At 48.3% G+C, this 16,755-nt stretch overlaps 4 protein-coding genes across 4 annotated transcripts; 1 reads left to right on the top strand and 3 right to left on the bottom strand.

Moving 5' to 3' along the window:
* Positions 1-1,587: 1,587 nt before the first annotated feature.
* Pmar_PMAR018612 (vacuolar amino acid transporter, putative) lies at positions 1,588-2,826 on the bottom strand (the record flags this gene model as incomplete). Its single annotated transcript, XM_002778126.1, has 2 exons — positions 1,588-1,634; positions 1,890-2,826. 2 exons carry the CDS (start codon positions 2,824-2,826, stop codon positions 1,588-1,590), a joined length of 984 nt encoding a protein of 327 aa, XP_002778172.1.
* A 593-nt stretch (positions 2,827-3,419) lies between these two features.
* On the bottom strand, positions 3,420-4,993 carry Pmar_PMAR018611 (hypothetical protein; the record flags this gene model as incomplete). The annotated part of the gene is made up of 2 exons (XM_002778125.1): positions 3,420-4,182; positions 4,591-4,993. 2 exons carry the CDS (start codon positions 4,991-4,993, stop codon positions 4,001-4,003), a joined length of 585 nt encoding a protein of 194 aa, XP_002778171.1. The 3' UTR covers positions 3,420-4,000.
* Positions 4,994-5,564: 571 nt separating this feature from the next.
* Pmar_PMAR018610 (hypothetical protein) lies at positions 5,565-6,062 on the bottom strand (the record flags this gene model as incomplete). Its single annotated transcript, XM_002778124.1, has 1 exon — positions 5,565-6,062. The coding sequence occupies one exon, from the start codon at positions 6,060-6,062 to the stop codon at positions 5,565-5,567; it is 498 nt and encodes a 165-aa protein (XP_002778170.1).
* Positions 6,063-14,440: 8,378 nt separating this feature from the next.
* Pmar_PMAR018609 (Chromo domain protein cec-1, putative) lies at positions 14,441-16,342 on the top strand (the record flags this gene model as incomplete). The annotated part of the gene is made up of 11 exons (XM_002778123.1): positions 14,441-14,605; positions 14,656-14,757; positions 14,802-14,857; positions 14,891-14,993; positions 15,234-15,346; positions 15,395-15,538; positions 15,585-15,742; positions 15,788-15,844; positions 15,951-16,005; positions 16,062-16,194; positions 16,238-16,342. The coding sequence occupies 11 exons, from the start codon at positions 14,441-14,443 to the stop codon at positions 16,340-16,342; spliced, it is 1,191 nt and encodes a 396-aa protein (XP_002778169.1).
* Positions 16,343-16,755: the final 413 nt, after the last annotated feature.

Genomic DNA, 16,755 nt, shown 5'->3' with positions numbered 1-16,755 from the left:
CAACCCCCGCGAACTGCAACACCTTGCATCATATTCAGAGACCATCCGATCTCTGGCGAGATGCATACAACTCAGGGATTGCTTAACATAACGCGCACTGATTGCGCGTCATGCTCAACAACTCAATGCTGATGTCCGGAGTTGAATCTCCGTCCAAAAGCTTGTGACAGATTATCATTAATAAGTTCTCAATAGTGGAGATGAGCCAGTCGGTATGCAAAATGACATAAAACGATAGTATTCATAGCAGTCGTTACGCCTTTTTCGTAACACCTTGCTCGAAAATGGGAGGCCGGCTCCAACATGACGCGATAGGCGCGTCTTGCGGACATATAATGTGAAACGACGCGTCAACGATCGATGACTCCATCGAGCGTTAAGTCGAGTCGACTCAGTCTACTAAGTCCTTTTCCTCCCATTTTAGACGATTTTTGGATAACCAGGAAACTAAAATTCCTTAGAAGCCTTAGTGTAAACTTATAAAATCCCCAAAGATCTCCGATGATGAAATCGTCCGCTAAGTTATCGAGAAAGAAAGCATTTTCTCGTTGAAAACCCCAATACCAAAACTCACCTGGATGAATGCCCGAAGTCGCGCTGCCCCATGACGTTCCCAATAACTGAAGACCAAGCCGCTACAAATGTTGAGTCGAGTGGAACGAGTGAGACGCCGCGATCACCTCCTTCCGAATGGGTGAGGTATCAGAGGAAAAGTGTAATTGACCTGAAGATTGTACGGTGACACTCTCCAAGGTCAACTGAGCTTACTGACACCATGTACCAGATGATGCACAGTTAGCGACTGCGTGAATATAACTAGATATGAGGAGTGGAATAGCATGAGCAGCAAGACCTGATACCGGTTGAGTCTAGGGATATACCCATGACTCGTTAAGCGCGGGACCTCACTATACACCGAGTATTCAGAAAATCGACACGCGCTCAAATGGTCGAAAACTTCGTAGACATCCAAGACATCTTCGCACTCCCACCTGTGGGAATACGCATACACCATCATAGCATTTAATAAATCTTCTGGCAAGAACAACAGCGAGTGGGACATACCTCAATCAATGACATGAGAAACAAACCGCATTTCCTCGAATGTAACCCTCACGTTGGTTCCTGGGCACACTCTGCCGTAATTCCATCCAAGAGAACTCTTCAATAGGCGACTTACACGTTCAATTCTGGCAGTACTTCCACTTTGAACATCTTCCTACACAGCGTGCTGAATACATCTAGAGGACCCATGAAGAAAACCACAAGCATGATTGATAGCACTAACTCAAGACAGGACTCTAGGAACACGAAACGGGGAAAGGACCAAGACTGCCCTGTAGTAAGCAGCCGAAGCGACAGAATAACAAGGCACGTGATGACCCTCCACATAAGCGTGTGTATTATACAGCAACAACAGTAATTGCAGTAGGTCGACGAACGAGCTGAACTCCGAACGCCGTAACGTACTGCCATGAGTATAAGCAAAATTACGAATCAGAAACGGAGGAAGAGATAACGTATCAGGATCGACAATTTTGCGATATGAATGAAAACACGAAGTAACCAAAATAACTGAACTCTATGTTACGCGCATAGTTCTTTAATAGCCGCAAGTACACCGAACCCAGAACCTATGATAGAGATAAGCATCAAAACACAAAGAAACAATGTCGTCGCTATCCACTTGGGTGACCCAAATATCTTCTCGCCCTTCATGCTTGAGAGACGTAAGTAGAAGACGGATGGGTATATGTTGTGGATAAGCGAAAAACAGATAGAACCAAGGAGATTAATAAGCGCTGAGAAACTGGGAACAAATATTGCTACCAGGACAGTAACAGCAACAAGGCAGCTTCTCAACAACACGGACCTAAAAATCTGATTACTCTTGATACCAACCCATTCCTCGAATATTCGACAGGACGGGTTCATCATAACAACATAATGGGTGGCACATACAATGAGGATACCAACGATACACGTGGTAGCGACCGCGGAGTTATTTCCCGGTACTGGAGCCATCGCGTTGATGATAGTATCAAAATGCAAGAGCTCTTGTCCCCAACCGATATAGCCTCCCAAGGAAGCTGCTAAGAATAGCAGTATCAAACAGATGAATGCTATCAAGAGCACCTTGGACTGTGCTTCTGGATGCTTCATATCTTGTAAAATAGTAGTTGTAGTACTGGTGACCGCATATGAAAACGTCAATGTGGAGAATGTCGTGCCCAGGCCTACTACTGAGATCGGCGCCGCTCGATACGGTACCGATGTAGTAGTTTGAACCCGTTCTTGAACGCCAGCAATAACGATCGTTATGAGCACCACAAAGACGGCAGCGACTCCCACAGTTCCGCTGAAATACCCAACTTGTTTCATCGTCCGCAAGCACGCGAGTGGCAGCATCACTGCGGTCCATATGAGGATCCAATATGTCTGGCTGATTTGCGGAGCTAGAAGTACCGAGTTTTGCCCAAGTAGTAGCATAAGCAAACACCCTGTGCCCACAAGGGCCACGTTCAGAGCAACAGTAACCGCCATCATTCCTGGGTACCCGAACGCATCTCGACCGATATCTTCATAATTCCGAGTACAAGAGTTCATACATTTCCGCAGTAAATGAGTGTCCAGGAGACCCTCCAGACCACATGCGAGCAATAAGATGAAACCCAGAACGTAACCGGCCTGCGCTATGGCGCCCGGCAAGCCGAGCATCCCAACACCAATGCCCGTGAGAATGATGTTCACCACCGCAGAGAAGTTAGACTGTCCAGTCTCCACCTCGGTGATCTTACTGGTGGTGGAATCCGATGATACTGACATAAGAAGGAAAAAGCGACGTAACTAACTACACGGCATTGCATCATCACTATCGAAATGTGATGTAGACCTCTACTACATAGCATTCACTACTACCCCTAGAATATGCAATCACATGAAGGGTAATCGCACGGCAACTCATTACCCGCATCTAGACAGATTATATCCCTTCGTTTCAGGGGATCCTCCCCGAATCACACACTGCGAGTGAACCTTACGAATATCTCGACAGTCTTCATTGTAGATCTCGCTCGCCCAGTAGGCCACGCCACAAACGATAGTCAGGAGATTATTAACAGTCGGGGGAAAAGGGGAGACAATTTGCACAACAATTAAGCCTCTAAGGCTCACACGGTGCGATTTGCGTCTTTGTGGACCCAATTCGAGAACGTATGTTATGCCGTTGGGACGAGAAAAGGGGCTGCGGAATCATTCGCGTCACCAAAGGGTGTCACCGCTACGACCCCGTCAGTTCGGTGTGAACAACTTGCAAGAATCGAACTACTCTTTGATATTCGCAGATGCATCCTCCGAATGGGTGGCTCAGACTACTGAACTCAACATAGCCTATCCTCCGAAATTGACGAGCATATTGTTATCCCCATAGCTGCCGACTTCAAACTTCAGACACTTTCAGAACGAGTCAACAAAAAGCAACCAAGTGTTATCAATGATAGCAGCAGTAGGGTAGTAGTGTTCGCAGGATGAGAAAAGTAGGCACTACGAGATTCACAAACACTGGCTCAGCTCACGTCCGAGCTGATGCTCGTGAGATCGAACATATGAGATCCGACAGCAACATCAAGGTTGCGAACGGACGAATAAACGATGATGGTTCGATGCTGGATGATGATGATGATGATGGAGATTCGAGGAGCTACGACAGCGACAGAATAGTACAGACGATCGACACCAGTCGCAATCACGAGAACAGTGCCCATACAGTGTTTTCAACGATGGAGATAACGCTCGATACGAGACCACGAGAAGAGCATAATGCAGTGGCTCTACCATGGCATATCGCATGGCATGTTGTTGCTGCCCTCGGGAGAAACATAGTACAAGTGTTTGAGAGTCAACGGCAACACCGCCCAAAGTGCGCCGACTGACTGAATACGATTGGTTCTACGATGATACTAACGATTATGATTAAATTACGAATAACCCTAACCTCAGCTTAATCTGATGTGTCGACCGGCAATCGACCACCAGAGGCGATCTTGATCAAGTTGAGCAGCTGATCGGTTGTAAGTTGCCAGACGATCTCGCCGTGCTCATTGTAGGTGGCACCAACACCATCATGAGAGACGAGACCTAGAACTCTGGCTGCCTCTCGGACTCGATCCTTGGTGATTAGATCTGACAACAACGCTTTCCCATACAGGAGCTACTGTGCGTGCTATTCCTCATGCAGATGCAAAAAATCACATTTCTCGGCTAGTACGGCGAATATTCATATAATTTCTCAACGTGATGGATGTATCTATATGAAAAGTATACACTGTTTGGTTAGATGAATCGAACCCCCGGTCGATTCGTTGGGCGTATGTTAAAATGACCGTGCTAGTGTAACCCTACTACTGCTACTACTACTACTACTACTACTACTACTACTACTACTACGACTACTACCACTACCACTACTACTACTACTACTACTACTACTACTACTACTACTACTACTACTACTACTACTACTACTACTACTACTACTACTACTACCACTACCACTACCACTACTACTACTACTACTATTACTATTACTACCTGGATGCGCATCGTGCGGTGTGAGCTGGGATGTCGATGGGCCAAACGCCATCCCACTTGCACGTGAGCTGGGCCCACCGACCATCCCGGCGTCCCCTAGAAGGTTACTAGCTTGATTACGCACTCCAGTGAGCATTTCATCCCTGGTGTGTGCGAATCGACAGCAGTCACCAGCATTGCAGCCTCGAAAGCCTGGCCCAATATACTTGCACATCTGCTGTATGACCCTCTGGTGGCCCACGACCAACTCGCTCTTATCATGGGCAAAGGGACAAGTACTGTCAGTGCACTTCGCTCCGCTAGGGCACATGACGGTTTTTGGGTTGGCCAGCTCCTCCGGGGAATGTGCGAAGGTGCAGTTCTCGCCCTCGGTACAGCCACCAGCTAGATAGTAGATGCACATGCGTACTTTATACCTACTACGAGGCATGAGCATGCTCAGCAGGGATACACCGGCATTACCTCTTCCTCAACCTTTCTGTGTTACTACGATTCGTTGGGTTTGGTGACATAGTCAGGGTTCGATAAGTTCGATAGATTCGATACGAATAGGGCTACCTATGGGAACGTTAAAAACAACCCCGTTGGAATCCCACTACAACACAGAACATGGCCAGGGCACGAAAAAGCATGAATACCACCGATTCACGATCGCCACCATTTTCATGGGACGCTGCAAATCCCAAGCGGAGAACTGTGAAGTCCTTATGATATCCGGGAGCCCTATTGTTGTTGTATTTATCTGGGCCAATGCACTCTCGCTTATTACTTCACCATTCACTCCGTTTATTACATCACCGGCACCGCAGGGCCCAGTTGTTGCGTCCTTAACCCGACAGGAGAATGCACATACGCCGCAACCATGGGAACAGAAACAACCCCCACGGGGATATACCCCCACCCCAGCACACACAACACACACACATTAACAGTAACAGACTGAATAGTCATCAGGAACGATAATACGTCTGAGATTACTCCCTAGCAGAGCTCCCATTCTTCCTATGATGCTGACCCTTCACCATACGCTGGCCCGAATCCATACCGCTGAAGTAGCGCCTCATTTCCTCTTCCTGCGAGACCCTCTCAACACGTATCACATCGTCAACGTCGGGATTCTCCGCCGCCACATGCGTGTCCTCGCCAATTCTTATCTCCCCAGGACTCGCATTGGGCAAGTACATCACATTGCTCTGCATACCCAGAGCAGTTAGACCGTCGTCCAAGCTCTGGTCGCGACCCGGGGTCACCGCACTCCTCGGTGGTTCGGAATCATCATCAACGAACCAGTCATTGAATTCTCGTAGTTCTTTCAACCGTTCTTCCTCTTCCGCATCCGAGTGCTCCGAGTCGTCATTTGAATGTTTTTCAACTGGACGAACGCGCGAGTATACATACGCGGCAACCGCAGCAGCTATCACCCCTCCCGTGAGGAGAGCGACGGGCCTCGAGATTAAATTGCGAGATTCCATTCTTGGTCAGAATACTGAAACATGAGGGCATCCAGTGCACTAGAAAAACTGAACGCAAATCTCAACTACTCCAACTTATTACCAATCTACAACACTAATTATCCCTTCGAGGATCACTCGATAAATCAGCTTGTTGTCATCGTCCCCAAGCAGCTACATAATATTCAGCGTACAACTCATTCGAATGTGTCACCACCGTTCACGATAGGTGTCACCATGCTATCACCATGCTATCGCATGCGTGTCACCGCTATAGCCGCGATGATAAAGTACCCAAACAAGGACGGATCACTGCCTGAGCATAGCCGAATCTACCCCCACACCATGCCCTCCCTCTAGTACAGTATGCATCCACTACCCCGTCCATTTGATCGATATAAGCATCGCCACACTTCTTTTTCCACAGCCTGTCACCAAGGCCACTGTCACCAGCTGATGGTATAGACTGAGCCCTTAGGTACTGTGATGCCAGGAAGCTCGCAACGAAGACCACAGCGAATGTGAACTGCATTGGCATGCTCTGCACGACGCCGACTATGAGCATTCTAGCGGTGTCGATGAGGGGCAGTGGTGTCCACTTCGGTCAATGCTTGTTGAGAAGCCTGTAGTAGCTCTAGTGACGACAGAGGCCAAGCTTGATAGCAGTACCAGGATGACCCGCGCTGCGAGTCAACACGTGGATGAGGCTTAAGGCATCATCATTAACAGAGAATGACATTTAAAAGGTATCAAAAGCTGTCGCACATAGTGAAAATATCGACACTCTCCTCATAGACTATCAAAGACAACCTTGTTTGACTGGTTGTCGATTAACGTTTCACTTACGGTCAGACTTCATGGACAATTCTGTTTCCACCTCGAAAAAAGACAATTTTGACAACACAATACGATTCATGATTCATGAATAGCCATCTCGACTCAGAGAATGTTGACACTCCATAGCAAGGGGTGTGAAACACTACTGATGGTTCTACTTCCGGTCTGAAAGTCATCAAATCGAGAAGAACTGAGTGCAGATGCACTTAGATCCTCACGATAAGTTTATTGGCATTCAGAAGCCTCACGAGGTTGAAAGTGCGACCAGCTACTCTACTGTGCATTTGATAATCGATCGGAAAATTTTCCGAGTTACGCGTTCATGGTTAAATAGGGATCTGCGAGATATGAACATCTGTAGAAGTTGCCTAGTATAAAGTACCACCTGTCAAGGTTTGATGATGTCGTTGGTGCTTCACTGAGGTTCGGAGGACCAGGTTTCACCAACTCGCCAAGCTTGGTGATCTCGGGTCCTAATGAACTCTCGCCAACATGCTCAATCATGAGATACGACCGCTTCTGGACCATATTTCGCCTCTTTGGCGTCGACACCTAACGAATTTCCCCGATATGTGGCGGAAACTGGTTGAGGTAATCCGTAGTTTCGTTCGCCCAAATGATCTATTCCGTTCTGTGCGCACGGTTACAGCAAGTTGGTATTGGTGTAACATGCCAGTGGCTCAGATATTGCTATAAAACTTGGTGAACTTATCGGTATTCGCCAAGTACGTGTCGTAAAACGCCGATATCTTGGTATAATCATTTGTTTATGAAGATTACACCATCTTTGGCGATATCCGCCTTTTATCGATCACGGTTGGTATATTCCCGAGGCTGTATCAGATTTCGCCAACTCAGAAATCGCCAAAATGACGCCAAACAGATTCGCAGGCCTAATGACAGGAATTATAGGTGATACCAGTGTTGGAACAGATTACAACAATGTGATGAAATACGTTACTCTACAACTGATTTGGACTAAGATTTGGTGGATTCTGCAAAATTCAACAGATGTGCAGTAATCTGCGTGTTGTTCTCATTCCGCCAACTTCAGTATTGGCAATAACTGCACATAGACAGCTCCCGCCAAGTTGGTCTTCTGCACAAGAATTGCCAAGTAGGTGATTTTAGGGTTGCGAGATATGGGTCGACCAGCGCGCGCCCTGGCTATCGACTCATTTTTATGGGGCACGCATGAGCACATGCCTGTTTTGGTGCCACCAAATCGGTGGTGTCCAGCACTCCCACATGAACCCGAATGCGTCTACGTCGCGTGGTAGAGGCCACCGTAAGGTGACTCGAAATTCGGGCAACCGAAGGCGAAGACCTACCCTTGTTAGCCCTCGTCTGGCACGTATACGGGGGAGGCTTTGCAGAAGGAGACGTCGTCCAGCAGGCAGGCCTCTTCGGAAACGGAGAAGGTCGTATTATACGACTCGTATACGATCATGTCCCTTAATATATGACATATATTATATGTGGCTTTTCTTCATCATCTCTCATCATCTAGTATGCCCCGACGTAATGTGCCTTCAAGGAACTATGCATACCTCAGCCTGCCCATCTAATATTGTGACCGGTTATCATGTAGTCTAACAAAAGGCCACGCGGCTGCAGACCAGGGGGCGGCCTAGTGATAGTTTGATAATGTTAGTTTGCGCTGGTCTTGTCTTTCGAGAACGAGACCCCCTTCTAGCCAGTGTCTCCGAGGGTGAGGTCATACACTAGTCATTGGAGTTTGTACAAGATCATTATATCAAGTCTCAACGTTGGTTCACTTCAATAGATGATGGTAATGGAGCGAGGGGCCAATTCACGCCGTGAATTACTTGCTTACTACTCCGGCCGCTTTGCGGTCGGGAGTATGAGGTGCTACAATTTCTGGACGCGATCTGAGGTCGCTCTGCTTCTCTCAGGTGTAGAATCTCTCGGTTTCAATTGGTCTCTTATATCCTATCGGACCGATCGTATCGGTATATTATACTGGTCGGCTCCAGCAGGCATGCGACATAGAACAAACAACGCTGCCGAGGCGCTGCACACTGTGTAGTGCACAGTGACCTGAAGTGTCTCGTGGGTCATCGCCGTTCACATGTACGATTTTTTATTCATCAACTGAGGATTCCTCAGTGAATAAGCACAACGAGCGGATGCGCATCAAGCTCCGAAGGGAGGATGGAGAGCCTTGAATAAGGCAATGGCCTTTCAAGGCTGAGGAAAGGCGAGTGAGTTAATCTCATCAGTTGGTGTTGTTTTTTTGATGGTAGTGTTGACTCGGAATTCAGAATCCTTGTGTTAATCACATGTCAATAGTCCCCGGAGACAAGGTGTTCGTTTGGTCGAACTTCTCTCGACCGCCAAGTTCGTCAGGAGTATTCGGTCGTCAGTGTTGAGGACGACTGGTATGCCGGAGAAGACGATCTTTACCTGTATCGTCTTCGAGGAGACCGTGATGGTGAGGAGTTGGTAGTTGAAGGTGAAGAGGACCTCTGTCCGTTAATCGGCAGAAAGCGAGCCTCGTGGGGCTATGCTGAGTGCTGGAGCAGTTTCCGAGATAACACAAGAACTGGGTAGTGTAAAAAACACGTTTTAAAGGGGAACAAGAACTGGTTATTCTCTAGGCTTCGTTTAGCTGTTCACTACGTTCACGGTATCTTACGGCAATTGTTGCGCTGTCACCAATAAGGTCGTTTCGGGACGCAACGACTGGTAATGGGGTAACCAGGTAACGGTAACTAGTAACCGGTAACTGGTTGGGGACAACACCTTGGTCACTAGATACACCCCATGGAACTTGCGCTTCTGGAACTTAGAGCTATGTACTGTGGCCGAAGAGTCTCTTTTAAAGGCAACTTTGTCGCCCACCTGAACTCAAGTCACCAGCACTAGGATACTATCCTGTTAGGACAACCTACCTGAAACACCTCTTCAGGCTCCATATCCTCTCTATGTTTCAGCGCTCGCTTCCCTGCCACCTGTTTGATGTATTGTGACCCAATTTCTTGAACCTCCTTCAAGTGCTGCCGCAGTCTCTCCAAATAAGCCTGAGCTGCTTCTTGGTCGGAGCCTTGGTCGGAGCCTTATTCAGCCATGAATTATTGAACTCGAGCTTTGGTCGGAGCATTCCATCGAAAAGGGGAATCTTTATGGAGATATGATGATCGGAGATCACTGACCGATTCATACAAGGCCATACGACGCTGTTCAAATTCCTCGTTGGGCCTTGCCGGCTCGGCAAAGTTGACAAAGGATTAACTCTGCCGTGTAAAACTCATGTAAGTAGATCCTGGGCTTCCCACGCGAACTCTCCTGTACTCGATCGGTCTATGATAGACCGCCTATCGCCCTACCACAAGACATGATAATCATTTGAACTCAGAGTCCAAAGACATCGAAAGTCACTGAGAACAGACAACAAAAAGCAGAACCAAGGGGGAACTGTGCGGTTGAATCCAACTTGGCGGTATGCGGCCTTGATAAAACTCTCGCCGGACAGGAATCATCACAAAGTTGTGGCGAAAGCCTGTCACAAAACCAGATTTGAACAAATCACCTGGCGATATTCGACTCCGACTCGGGAATCGGAGGACCAGGTTTCACCAACTCGCCAAGCTTGGTGATCTCGGGTCCTAATGAACTCTCGCCAACATGCTCAATCATGAGATACGACCGCTTCTGGACCATATTTCGCCTCTTTGGCGTCGACACCTAACGAATTTCCCCGATATGTGGCGGAAACTGGTTGAGGTAATCCGTAGTTTCGTTCGCCCAAATGATCTATTCCGTTCTGTGCGCACGGTTACAGCAAGTTGGTATTGGTGTAACATGCCAGTGGCTCAGATATTGCTATAAAACTTGGTGAACTTATCGGTATTCGCCAAGTACGTGTCGTAAAACGCCGATATCTTGGTATAATCATTTGTTTATGAAGATTACACCATCTTTGGCGATATCCGCCTTTTATCGATCACGGTTGGTATATTCCCGAGTCGGAGTCGAATATCGCCAGGTGATTTGTTCAAATCTGGTTTTGTGACAGGCTTTCGCCACAACTTTGTGATGATTCCTGTCCGGCGAGAGTTTTATCAAGGCCGCATACCGCCAAGTTGGATTCAACCGCACAGTTCCCCCTTGGTTCTGCTTTTTGTTGTCTGTTCTCAGTGACTTTCGATGTCTTTGGACTCTGAGTTCAAATGATTATCATGTCTTGTGGTAGGGCGATAGGCGGTCTATCATAGACCGATCGAGTACAGGAGAGTTCGCGTGGGAAGCCCAGGATCTACTTACATGAGTTTTACACGGCAGAGTTAATCCTTTGTCAACTTTGCCGAGCCGGCAAGGCCCAACGAGGAATTTGAACAGCGTCGTATGGCCTTGTATGAATCGGTCAGTGATCTCCGATCATCATATCTCCATAAAGATTCCCCTTTTCGATGGAATGCTCCGACCAAAGCTCGAGTTCAATAATTCATGGCTGAATAAGGCTCCGACCAAGGCTCCGACCAAGAAGCAGCTCAGGCTTATTTGGAGAGACTGCGGCAGCACTTGAAGGAGGTTCAAGAAATTGGGTCACAATACATCAAACAGGTGGCAGGGAAGCGAGCGCTGAAACATAGAGAGGATATGGAGCCTGAAGAGGTGTTTCAGGTAGGTTGTCCTAACAGGATAGTATCCTAGTGCTGGTGACTTGAGTTCAGGTGGGCGACAAAGTTGCCTTTAAAAGAGACTCTTCGGCCACAGTACATAGCTCTAAGTTCCAGAAGCGCAAGTTCCATGGGGTGTATCTAGTGACCAAGGTGTTGTCCCCAACCAGTTACCGGTTACTAGTTACCGTTACCTGGTTACCCCATTACCAGTCGTTGCGTCCCGAAACGACCTTATTGGTGACAGCGCAACAATTGCCGTAAGATACCGTGAACGTAGTGAACAGCTAAACGAAGCCTAGAGAATAACCAGTTCTTGTTCCCCTTTAAAACGTGTTTTTTACACTACCCAGTTCTTGTGTTATCTCGGAAACTGCTCCAGCACTCAGCATAGCCCCACGAGGCTCGCTTTCTGCCGATTAACGGACAGAGGTCCTCTTCACCTTCAACTACCAACTCCTCACCATCACGGTCTCCTCGAAGACGATACAGGTAAAGATCGTCTTCTCCGGCATACCAGTCGTCCTCAACACTGACGACCGAATACTCCTGACGAACTTGGCGGTCGAGAGAAGTTCGACCAAACGAACACCTTGTCTCCGGGGACTATTGACATGTGATTAACACAAGGATTCTGAATTCCGAGTCAACACTACCATCAAAAAAACAACACCAACTGATGAGATTAACTCACTCGCCTTTCCTCAGCCTTGAAAGGCCATTGCCTTATTCAAGGCTCTCCATCCTCCCTTCGGAGCTTGATGCGCATCCGCTCGTTGTGCTTATTCACTGAGGAATCCTCAGTTGATGAATAAAAAATCGTACATGTGAACGGCGATGACCCACGAGACACTTCAGGTCACTGTGCACTACACAGTGTGCAGCGCCTCGGCAGCGTTGTTTGTTCTATGTCGCATGCCTGCTGGAGCCGACCAGTATAATATACCGATACGATCGGTCCGATAGGATATAAGAGACCAATTGAAACCGAGAGATTCTACACCTGAGAGAAGCAGAGCGACCTCAGATCGCGTCCAGAAATTGTAGCACCTCATACTCCCGACCGCAAAGCGGCCGGAGTAGTAAGCAAGTAATTCACGGCGTGAATTGGCCCCTCGCTCCATTACCATCATCTATTGAAGTGAACCAACGTTGAGACTTGATATAATGATCTTGTACAAACTCCAATGACTAGTGTATGACCTCACCCTCGGAGACACTGGCTAGAAGGGGGTCTCGTTCTCGAAAGACAAGACCAGCGCAAACTAACATTATCAAACTATCACTAGGCCGCCCCCTGGTCTGCAGCCGCGTGGCCTTTTGTTAGACTACATGATAACCGGTCACAATATTAGATGGGCAGGCTGAGGTATGCATAGTTCCTTGAAGGCACATTACGTCGGGGCATACTAGATGATGAGAGATGATGAAGAAAAGCCACATATAATATATGTCATATATTAAGGGACATGATCGTATACGAGTCGTATAATACGACCTTCTCCGTTTCCGAAGAGGCCTGCCTGCTGGACGACGTCTCCTTCTGCAAAGCCTCCCCCGTATACGTGCCAGACGAGGGCTAACAAGGGTAGGTCTTCGCCTTCGGTTGCCCGAATTTCGAGTCACCTTACGGTGGCCTCTACCACGCGACGTAGACGCATTCGGGTTCATGTGGGAGTGCTGGACACCACCGATTTGGTGGCACCAAAACAGGCATGTGCTCATGCGTGCCCCATAAAAATGAGTCGATAGCCAGGGCGCGCGCTGGTCGACCCATATCTCGCAACCCTAAAATCACCTACTTGGCAATTCTTGTGCAGAAGACCAACTTGGCGGGAGCTGTCTATGTGCAGTTATTGCCAATACTGAAGTTGGCGGAATGAGAACAACACGCAGATTACTGCACATCTGTTGAATTTTGCAGAATCCACCAAATCTTAGTCCAAATCAGTTGTAGAGTAACGTATTTCATCACATTGTTGTAATCTGTTCCAACACTGGTATCACCTATAATTCCTGTCATTAGGCCTGCGAATCTGTTTGGCGTCATTTTGGCGATTTCTGAGTTGGCGAAATCTGATACAGCCCTGAGGTTGCTGAAGTAAAAAGCGCGCGCCCAAACGCAATTTGGTGGTTCGAAGTCGAACTTGAATACGAAATTCGATGCTAATTTACAGCATGGTTTTTTGCCCGACGGTTTGGTAATTTTCCCACGTTTTTCGGAACCTTTTTTCGAGTGAGTCATCCGAGATTTTACCCAAGTAGCTGATCGTTTTGGAATCGTACGGGCCTCTATTTACGACACTAGTTAGAATACGAAAAAAGGATTGAGATGCTTATAGGTGTTGTCCTATTGGTGGAATCAAACACGATCATCATCAACTCCGCTTCGTCGAGTGAGCTATTGGTTATGTAATTAGTTCTATCACGGATTGTGAGAGGCTACAACGGGTAAGGTGGTGGTCTTGGACAGAAAAGTCATCGGCTGCTCGTTAGGAGGGGGAGGGGCCCATGAACGGGAGTGAGGGGCGCTATGGGGGCTCCTAGGTTGCTACCGATCGACGACCACGTGTCTTCTGTCTTCGTGAGTGAAGTTTGTCAGAGTACGTTAGGTCTGTGCCGTGGAAGCCAGTGGAGGTCTGTCCGTACTCTCATGTACGCTGCAATGCATTGAGGCGTTCGTGTCTGCGTTGACCACATCGCATGTGCCGCGGAATCCGCTAGTAATTTCCACTAGGCATTAGCAATTTAGGGCTAGAACCTAGCCGGCTCGAATATGGAAGTACATGCAGAGGCCTTTGTGATGGGCCGTAGTGGATTTACATGAGTACATTCCGTCACGGTATTCGCAACAGTATGTGTTGTGATGATGAAGAACTCGAGGAGTGGTAAGGAAAATGCCCTGTGCAGTTTATTGAGATGTCTACTGCTCTGAAGGACACCTTCACAGTGATATCATCGGCCCTCCAAGATGGGTACTCAGTGCAGGTTGGTGACATCACCACTGAGTTGCCAGGCATGAGCTTGGACACTGCCCGGAAGTGCCTCTTTGCCTATGCTAAGAAGCATAGCCGTGATGTTGAGGTGAGCCGCTCAGGTTCGATCCCTGGGGCGGGTATTTTTCCCCACCGTAGGTGGACTTTTGTATTCTGGGCACCATCGGGATGGGTAACACTGACATGGTCATCGTAACTGGCAAGGAAGGACTGGACCAGGCCTCGTTGAAGTTCGACCGAGTGAGCTGATCTCGAGTTCCCTAGAGTACCTTCTACCTCTGTAGATTTTGACGCGGTACGTGTATAGGCTCCGAGCAGTGGGAAAGGAGTCACATTACAGGTTAGGAATGCGGATAACAGTTGGTCGGCTTAGGCGTGCCCTCAGCCCCCACGCGTTGGCACCAACAGTGTTGCATGCTACGACCAGCGATAAGTGCAGGGAGATAGTCACGGATGTGAAACAGATAGCGCCGAAAGTACACGGCGTGGTGAAGTTCCTCCTTTTTCCTATGTGGAAGTCGATAGCAGTGTGGAAATATATGTTAGGTTCATTATGAAAACTCGCACACGATTTTTGGTATAAAATGTATAACGATAATTTCCCGAAATTTCATCAGGATTTTCATATTGTTACCACAACATGCAGTTGACTATGTGCGTATATTCCCGCACCGGTTCCTTAACGCGAGTTGATATGTATGGTGACACGATGGTAGGTACATGAGGTCCCGCTTAGTGCGACGCAGATAGAGATCACTAAGGCTCAGGAGAAGGCCAATCCTTTAGCGGCTATGTTTGCTAAGGCTGCTCAGAAAAAGGCGGCGAAGGAGTACCACTCCAATAGTAATTCATTATTGATTTGGTGTATGTGCTTCAGGAAAGACGCCCGAGACGAGAAGTTGGTATCAAAAGAGAAACCCAAGAGTCCTGCTAGGGCAAAGGCCTCTAAGACGGCTCGGGGGAAAGCGAATCCGAAGACTAAGTTGACGGCGACGACACCAAAGAAAGTGTCCCCGTCGAGGTTGGTCAGTGTGTGTCTTGCTCGTTGGTGATTCGGTGCCTGTCAGGTCGCCGATGGAGACAGATGAGGAGGAGGAGGATGAGGATGACATTATGGTGATGCCCAAGAGGAAACGTAGGGGTGATACTATGGCGAAGCGACAGCGAGAGGCGACCCCTGAGAAAAAGAAGGTGGAGGAGCCCAAGGCCCCCTCAGTCTCAGCTGGTAGGTGGCGGTTGGAGAGTACGCATGGTGGTACGGCCGTATCAGGTCTCTTCGGGGAAGATGACGAGGAGGAGAAAGAGACAGGGGAGCGACCTGGTGATGGTAGGCTGGGACTTTCCACTATATTCGGTGTAATTACTGTTGGGCTGTCTACGTCAATACGGATTGGGGGTCAGCTGAGACTGTCATGGAGCTGTTGGTGTTTCAGAAAATTCCAGTCTTGAGCATAACGGTGGTGATACTATCGAAGTGAAACGACGCAAGTGAGGGTTACTTTTTTTCCGAATGGACCCTGGAGGGCTGTTCTCTTTGTCTCTAGGAAGACCACCGAGACGAATTTCTCGCTGGGAGAAGGGGGGTATATGGAGGTTCAGGACGTGGTGGGTTTCAAGGAGGTCACAGAAACTGTGAAGAGGGCAGCGCCAGTAGCTGCCAAACCCAAGGCCAAATCTGTGAGTTTATCATTGAGTTCTGCTGGGCTCCACTCCTTTTCAGGGAGCCTCGGGACTGGCCCGTGGCACTAAGCGTGGCGGTGGTGGTAATGCGGCGTCTCACAGCCACCAAACGAAGCTGACTAGTTTCTTTACGAAGAAAAACTAGATAGAAATCATTAATCACATTGCAAGCCTCTATTATACTATGGCCTGGTGTTGAGCATATTGCAGTGTAAAGGCCTATGTGTCGAGTCCAATGTCAAGGGACTCCCTGAGGGTATTGTGTTCTTCACGGGTGTAACATCGTGGTGCTGGGAGTTACACGTGCATGATTGTTCGTCAAGTCTCCTCGGCACCGTTACGGGTCATGACCCTACATTATCATGTGTGGGCTATCATTTCCCACGCCTTTCGGGTGCCCAACTCGTACAGCCTGTTTGAGAGTCCACCTTCAAAGGGGCGGAGAGGAAGGGAGTCCCTTGAAGGGACTTGTCTTGACGAGAGCATCCCCGTGTGTCACCGACCACAGTAGAGCCCTGAGGGGAAACGCTGCCTTTTGAGGCACCCTCTGTGTGAGCC

This window comes from Perkinsus marinus (genome assembly GCF_000006405.1).
Source record: "Perkinsus marinus ATCC 50983 genomic scaffold scf_1104296950436, whole genome shotgun sequence".
Taxonomy (NCBI): domain Eukaryota; phylum Perkinsozoa; order Perkinsida; family Perkinsidae; genus Perkinsus; species Perkinsus marinus.
Note: the sequence above shows the minus strand (reverse complement) of the source record. Positions and strands in the feature narration are given on the sequence as shown.